The 8211-nt window shown below is 29.4% G+C and overlaps 1 protein-coding gene across 1 annotated transcript; it reads right to left on the reverse strand.

Annotated features, from left to right (window-relative positions):
• Positions 1-6305: 6305 nt before the first annotated feature.
• LOC136228663 (receptor-like protein 44) lies at positions 6306-7755 on the reverse strand. Its single transcript, XM_066017108.1, has one exon. It carries the CDS (start codon positions 7287-7289, stop codon positions 6471-6473), a length of 819 nt encoding a protein of 272 aa, XP_065873180.1. The 5' UTR covers positions 7290-7755; the 3' UTR covers positions 6306-6470.
• Between the last annotated feature and the right edge of the window lie 456 nt (positions 7756-8211).

The following is an 8211-nucleotide window of genomic DNA, read 5'->3' on the forward strand; positions in this document are numbered from 1 at the left end:
TTATAACATTGGATAGAACTTAATACCTCAGTATTTATGAAATGGTGCCAAATTTAGCCACAAGTTTCATTATTTAGAGCTATAATTGTATCATTTCACAAACGTTGAAACTAATAATATTTTTATCCCGTATATATTCGTTCATGAGTTTTTTTTAAATAAATAACATAAGTAATACTTTTTAATAATAATACAAGAATGGTTGTATAATATTTTCTTCTATGAAAGTGTTACTTTGTACGTATTTTCTAAATTGACATTTTCTAAAAAAATATTTAACCTATTTAGTAATCAAGATCGAGTAGGAGGGACATCTGTCCATGATCTAAAGAGGGACCTAAAAATAATATTTTTATATAAAAAAATATAAATATTAAATTTGAAAAGCTGTCACGAATAATAATCATAAATCTAAACAATCAAATCACACATCTACAATCCAAGTGAGGGATCCAAAAGATACGTAAATATTACTTTTAGAACATGTTAATGTATAATTATTTTGCGTTCAGAAATACTCATAAACAATGTTTTGGATGAGTGACTATATACTTAAGACGAAATATAAAAAAAAAAATCGTATGAAATTGGATGTTTTATTAGATCTTTTGTTCCATGTAATAAAAAAACGTATCATTTGCAAGTAATTTTTTTTATATACAAATTGATTTTTTTTTTTATATATATAAATTGTACTTAACAAGACATTTATTTGTTATTTTTTCCCTAACTTATTCAAAATTTTAACATTTGTTAGGGATGTATATATAAATTTGGTAGTAAAAGATTTCATAAGATAAGAATCCAAATGAATTATTGAGAAAATTTCAAAGAATCAAGTCAGGGGGGCAGCCAATGAGCACATGCAAGGCTTCAACATACAAACAAGTTACATTAATATCATTTAACCAATATCTTTGGAAAACTAAGCAAGCAACAACCTTTTTTTTTTTTGATGAGGCAAGCAACAACCTTTATATTGGCACTAAGTTTTTCTTTTTTTTTTAATTATTAATTCAACTCCTATATTTAATATTTAATTGCATATACATACAGTATCTTATCCTGAACTTCATATTTTTTCTTTTACCATGCTTCTAAAGCATTGAGGTGCCGTTTGGTTCGCGGAATAGAATAGAATAGAATAGAATGGTTATTCTAGAATAGAATAGAATGGTTATTCTAAAGTAATAGAATAGCAAAGAATGGAATAGAAATTCTTAGGAATTACTATTCCTATGTTTGGTTGGTGGAATAAGGTAGAATGAAATAGATAATTTTTTTATTAAAAAGACAATATTATCCTCAAATGTAATTTCTTATTTCTTTTAAAATTTTAATTTTTTACTATAAATTGTTCAAATATTTAATATATATTATTTTAAAAAATATATAAAAAATAGAAAAATGGGAAACACAAAAGACGAAAAATACACGAAAAATACATTAAAAACGAAAAAACAATAAGAACATAAAAACGGAAAAATTGTAAAAACACGAAAAAAGCGAGGTAAAAAAACAAAATGTAAAAGCGCAAAAAAAACATTAAAAGCACAAAAACAAAAGAAAAAAATGAGATAAAAGTGGAAAAGGGTGAAAACGCAAAAACATATAAACGTGTTAACACAAAAAAAACACACACGCGAAATATGAAAAAACACAAAAAATGTGCAAAACGTAAAAAACACAAAAACATGAAAAAAATGGAAAACACGAAAATGTGAAAAAAAAATGAAAAACGTGAAAAAATCGAAAAACACGAAAACATGAAAAAGTGTTAAAAACACGAAAAATGCGTTTATAACGTTTTTTCGTGTTTCCCAAGTTTTCTTGTTTTTTCCGTTTGTTCACGTTTTCGTATTTTTCACGTTTTGTCATGTTATTGTGTTTTATTTTGCATTTTTTCGATTTTTCACGTTTTAGTTTTTCGGTTTTTCCCCTTTTTGTTTTTTTCGCGTTTTTGTATTTTTCGTATTTTGTTACTTTTTCGTGTTATTCACGTTTTTCCATGTTTTTCGTATTTTTTCATATTTTTGTGTTTTTAACGTTTTCGTGTTTTGTTTGCGTTTTTCGCATTTTCATGTTTTTCACATATTGTCACGTTTTTGTATTTTAGCATTTTTTGTATTTTTTCGCATTTTCGTGTTTTTATTTTTCACTTTTTTAATATTTCGTGTTTTGTCACTTTTTCGCGCTATTCCTATTTTGTGTTTTTCGTGTGTTTGCTTTTTTTTTTTTTTTGCGTCTTCGTGTTTTTCGCATTTGTTCACGTTTTCATGTTTTTCACGTTTTTTATTTTTTGCATATTCTCGTGTTTGTAACATTTTCACATTTTTCGTGTTTCATATTTTTCGTATTTTTACATTTTTTAACGTTTTCGTCATTTTTCCATTTTTCACGTTTTATATGATATAAATTATGGATTGACCAAAATTTATAAGATTTGGGAAAGTGATTAGAGAGAAGATTGAGGATTTAATGGAGGATAATTTTGTAAATTACAAAAATATAATATTAGGAATAGGCTATTCCTAACCTAAATTGAAGAATAGCTATTCCATGAAATCAAGGAATAGGGATTCCATGGAATAGCTATTCCATACAAAAAATCAACCAAATGTGGAAATAGCTATTCCTTAGGAATAGGCTATTCTATTCCCCCTCTATTCTGCGAACCAAACGAGCCCTGATAGAATTATATTTGCCTTTAGAAACTGTTGTTAATAAAAGAGGATTAATGTTAGGGGAAATGAGAGGCTATTTATATATTCGGATGAATTATCTAAATCATTATATATCTAAACTATTTATTTTTCAAAATACTCTTCATATATATATATATATATAACAATTTAGAAATTTCTTACTCTTCCTTCAATTTCTTCGTTTCTTTCTTAGTTTGCAAACTTGATACTCCGTTTTTAATTATCGACTCATATATACGTAAAATCTTTCTTCTTGCGAACTTGGCACTCCGTTTTCCCAGGATAATACTTCCCGTATATGATTTTACTTCGCATTTTCGCAAACTGCAAAGCCTGCAAAGGTAAATACTACTTTGCAGAATGAGTTTTTCTTCACAGTTTTCGCAAACTGCAAAACAAATTCATGTACTGAAGTAGTATTTACCTTTGTAGTCTTCACAGTTTGGGGAAGTGCGAAATGGTATATTTTGTTATTTGACGGAAATATACATAAGTAAACAACATGGTTAGCAAAATGACACCAAAAACATAAGATTATCAAAATTTACAACAAAATTGCAACAAGAATTCAAACTCTAAACCCCAGCAATGGAGGAAGTATGCTTCTAGAACATTTGGGAGGAATGATTAGTAAAAATTTCTGGAAGCACATTTCCTCCCAAGTGTGTTTCCTGAACATTTAGGAGGAAGTATGCTTCCAGAACATTTGCTAAGAAGTTCAGAAGCAAAAGGAACTAGAACATCTGGCCTTTACTTTCTTCATCACATCTCAATCACTCCTCGCTGTGATTGATTTCTTTGTATTCAAGTTAAACGGATACTTCAATTTCATGCATTTGTATTCAACCTTCACAAAAATTAAGTCATTTTAGAAAAATAATGAAAGAAACGCTTCACAGAAAGCGAAACTGTAAAATCTGCGAAGTGAAATACAACCTGAAAAATGATGATTTTGCTTCGCATGAAGCGAAACTGCGAAGAGAAATACAAGCTGAAAAATGATGATTTTGCTTCGCATGCTTCGCAAAATGTGAAGCAAAATCATTATGCAAAGTTATTTTCTGGAGAAAAGATTACTTCAGATGATGATTTTGCTTCACAGGTTTCGCAAAATGTGAAGCAAATTCGTTCTGCAAAGACATTTTCTGAAAAGAGAGGAAGATGAAACAAGAGAAATATGATAGATACTTACATTTTTTTCCGCCTTTTGTCTTTGAAATTGACAATAAACATATGATAAGCGCAAAAGATAGTCGAATAACGATGCTTTCGATTCGCACAAGAAAAAAGAAACAAATAGATGAAGAAGAAACAAGAAGATAATGAACCATGTCTTCGATTCGTACAAGAACAGAAAGACAAAGAGAGGAAGAAGATACAAGATGATGAAAAAATGGATTCCGTTCGTACAATATAAAGGAAGTGAGAAGATTAAACGATAGAAAGGAATGAGAAGATGAAAGGTTTTGGATATTTTAGAAAAGTCACAAATAAATAATCTAGATATGTAATAACTTTGATAATTGGTCTAAATATGTAAATTCAACTCCAATTTAACCTAATTTTATAATATTCCCTTAATGATAATGTATTTATAATGATTTATTTCAAAGGACTAGTAAAATAATACTCTACTGTTGTGATTCAAAATTTAACAAACTTGTACCTTGTGATATCAATCATTACTTTGAGTAACAAATAAATGTGATGACATAAATGGCATCACAACGTTACAATGAATATAATTTTATCACGTTTCAAATCAAAGTTATTTCCTAAGATTTATTGGTACTTCTTTTTACTTTTTAATAATTTAAGTACTACCATTTATCAAAAAAAAAAAAAATATATATATATTTAAGTACTACCGTATTAAAATAATAGAAATAAGGGACAAATATTGTTTTTTTATAAATCATATTTAATTCTAACATATATGATGTAATTTTATTCTTTGTAGGGTGAATTATAAATAACTATCACGTGGTTTAGTCGATTTACAATGTGGTATCTATGATATTTTTTTTTTTGTAAACACAACCCTATGGTTACAAAATTTTACATGTTTTTTTTACTTTGCCAAATTTGGCCGATAACGACTTCGAAATGAAAATTTTCAAAAATTAGACTTGTTTGGTATCATATTTACTATGGAACCATATCCTTAAATTTTCAAAATCATCATTTTTGGAGTTTTCTCTCTCTAAACATTATCTTTCTCTCTCATAAAAAACAACACCTAAATGACCTTAAACCTAAAAAGTTGAAGAATTAAAGTTGCTTAAAATATCATTTAGCTCTTGAAATTTTTTATTTCGAAGTCGTTATCGGCCAAATTTGACAAAGTAAAAAAAACATGTAAAATTTTGTAATTAACCCTTCTTAGTATTGTAAAAGATTAATTTTACCTCTGTTAAATAGAAAATTTAAATAGATCAGTCCGACCGTTATTTGACCGTCACATCGAATCTTTCAAACAAGTTTATCGATAAAAATAAAATACAAGGGATAAATTTACGTATTGGTACTTTTACTTTTTACTAATTTAAATGCTAAGCTATAAAATAATAGAAATAAGGGACAAATTTACATTTATTGTTTTTTTATAACTCATATTTAACTTTCACATATAAAATGGTGTAATTTTACTCCTAATATTATACACGATTAATTTTACTCTTACTTAATAGAAAATTTGAATAGATCGATCTGGCCGTTATTTGAATGCCACATCGAATCTTCTAAACAATTTTATTGATAAAATAAAGCATTTATTGTATATTTTGAGAAATTGTTTTAAAAAATTCTTTTTAATCAAAATATACTTGACAGATTTAAATAATAACATTTTGTCAAATTATTTTATTAACGGTGCTAGTAATAGAACAAATATTTTAGATATCATTATGTTTGAAATGTTTAATATAAACAGTTAAATAACGAATAATTAACAATAAACCACTTTGAATAAATTTTCTGTTAAATTGAAGTAAAAGTTGAACTTATTTGGAAATGATAAAAGTAAAAATTATACAATTTCATATATCAAGGCAAATAATAGAATAAAATTCTAAGGCTTACAAAATAAAAAAAAATAAAGATAAAGTGTAGACTGCATAAAAGTAGAAATACAAGTAAAAATGTTTAAGGTGGAGTGAAGTGACAAACCCACATACCACAATAATAATAATAATAATAATAATAATAATAATAATAGCACAACCCCATGTGCCACTTTTACCAATTATCAATAATTTCACCATCTTCCCTCTTCCCTTCAATTTGTAATTGTACCAACACAATAACTAAATAACAGAAAAGTCCAAAACTCATCTACTGCTACAATTAGACCATTTAACTAAATTAAGCAAAATTACTGCCCTATAATGTTGGCCTAATCACAGAAATAATAACTCATTAAAATTAATCTCAAATTCACATGTGATGAGGCTGCACCAACCTCATTTTTAATAAATGCAACCTTGTTTCTTTCATCACAACTTCCCCCTACCGTTAGATTATTTTTTTTTTTCAAATTAAAATTACTACTACTACTACTACATAATTACACTAACTTGAAAGTCAAAGAAGAAACTCCACTATAATAAATTGATTTATACACCGTTTAATAATTTTTAAAAAGAGTAGAAGAAAATCCAAACCAAAAAAAAAAACAACTTCTAGCTGAAATAATTCCACAAGGAAAAAAGAATATATATCTTTAATTTCACCTAAACATACCTTGAATTTGATTAATTTTGGGGGTCAATAATCAGGCATAAGCTGGCTAATTTTACCTTCTTCAAGGACCATTTTCTGTTCAGTGAATTTCAACCAAATACAAACTCCGGTAAAACTCAGAACCAAACTAGCAAACCCACTTCCTAAACCTATACCAACAATCGCCAAAACAGACAAACCTTTACTCTTCATCGGCGGCAAAGGGTACCCATAAAGATCTTTATTCCCCCCAAACGATGTCGCATTAAATCTCGGCAAATTCCCACTTCTATTCCCCAACATACCCGGAATCGGACCGGACAGCTTATTATTACTCACATCAAACGCCGATAGTCTCACCAGAAGACCAAGCTGCGGTGGAATTTGACCGGTCAGAAAATTATCATGTAAATCAATTACATTCAAATAAGCACACAATGCAATCTGCGGAGGGATCTCCCCCAATAATCTATTAGAAGACAGATTAAGAACGGCAAGATTGACCAAATACTGTAAATCTTCAGGAATCGGACCGGTGAGTTCGTTAGAGGAGAGGTCAAGTGTTTGTAGATTTGAACAGTTTGATATGTAAGGAGAAATTGAGCCTTGTAGAGAGAGATTAGTGAGAGAGAGCTTATAGATTCGGCCATTGTTGCAAGTAGCACCGGAGAGATAAGAATTAAAACCCGAACATGGGTTTGCAAGATTGGGTTTTGTCCAGTTTAGAAGCGAATTCGTTGGGTCTTTTAGAGATTGACATAGATGGGTTAAGCATGATTCGTCGTTCGGATCTGATATAATTGAAACAGTGGAAAAACTAAGAAGAATCAAAACAACAGGTAGTAGTGACCAAGAAACAGCCATGAAATCAAAAACCCCCAATTTCTATGGAGAAACAGAGAGAGAGAAAGAGTGGGCGCTACTGTGTTTCATTAAGGTAGTATAAATATAAACTAATCAAATCAAATCAAATCAAGCACGGTTAAGTATATATATATATAGATGTAAAAGCTGGGGTTGGGTTGGGTATGGAAGGAAGGAGGAGGAATGAAGAAAGGACAAAGAAAAGAAAAGAAAAAGAGAAAAGAAGTGAAATTTGGTGAAAATGAAAGTAGGAGACAGAAGTGAAGAGGGGAAGGGGGTGGGGTATGAGCTGCACGAATGAGGAGGAAGATGGGGACAAGACGGGGAGGGGGATTGAGGGGGGAAGGAAGGAAGAGGGGTATTTTGGTAAATGGGAAGATGTAATAATGGTAATAATAAAAATGATGAGGAGGTTCCAGGGAAAGAGCAGAGATGCAAATGTTGTTGTCGAGTTTTTGATTGATCCGTTCAAGGAAAAAGAAAGAAGATCAAGTTATAAAGATTTATCCGCTATATCCGTGACGAGGAATTATGTTCAATCTGGTTCGTTATTAATGCTCTCATTTCTTTCGCATTACCCTCAGATCTCCAGGAATTATGTTCAATCTGGTTCGTTATTAATGCTCTCATTTCTTTCGCATTACCCTCAGATCTCCATAACTTTAACACCACTTGTTTTCTTCTTTTTTTTTTTTTTTTTTTTTGTTATTATATATTAATAAAAAGGACCTTTATTGAGTAACACCATCACTCTTCATCATCCATTCTCATGTTCATTATTCCTTTTTATTTAAAGGCTTAATACATCATTTGCCCCCTGAACTTGTCCAAAAAGCTTGATTGGCTCCCTGAACTTTCAAAGTGTTCCGATAGCCCCCTGAACTTGCATAAAATGTTCAGTTAGCCCCCTGAACTTGCGTAA

The sequence above is a fragment of the Euphorbia lathyris genome, chromosome 5 (genome assembly GCF_963576675.1).
Source record: "Euphorbia lathyris chromosome 5, ddEupLath1.1, whole genome shotgun sequence".
Taxonomy (NCBI): domain Eukaryota; kingdom Viridiplantae; phylum Streptophyta; class Magnoliopsida; order Malpighiales; family Euphorbiaceae; genus Euphorbia; species Euphorbia lathyris.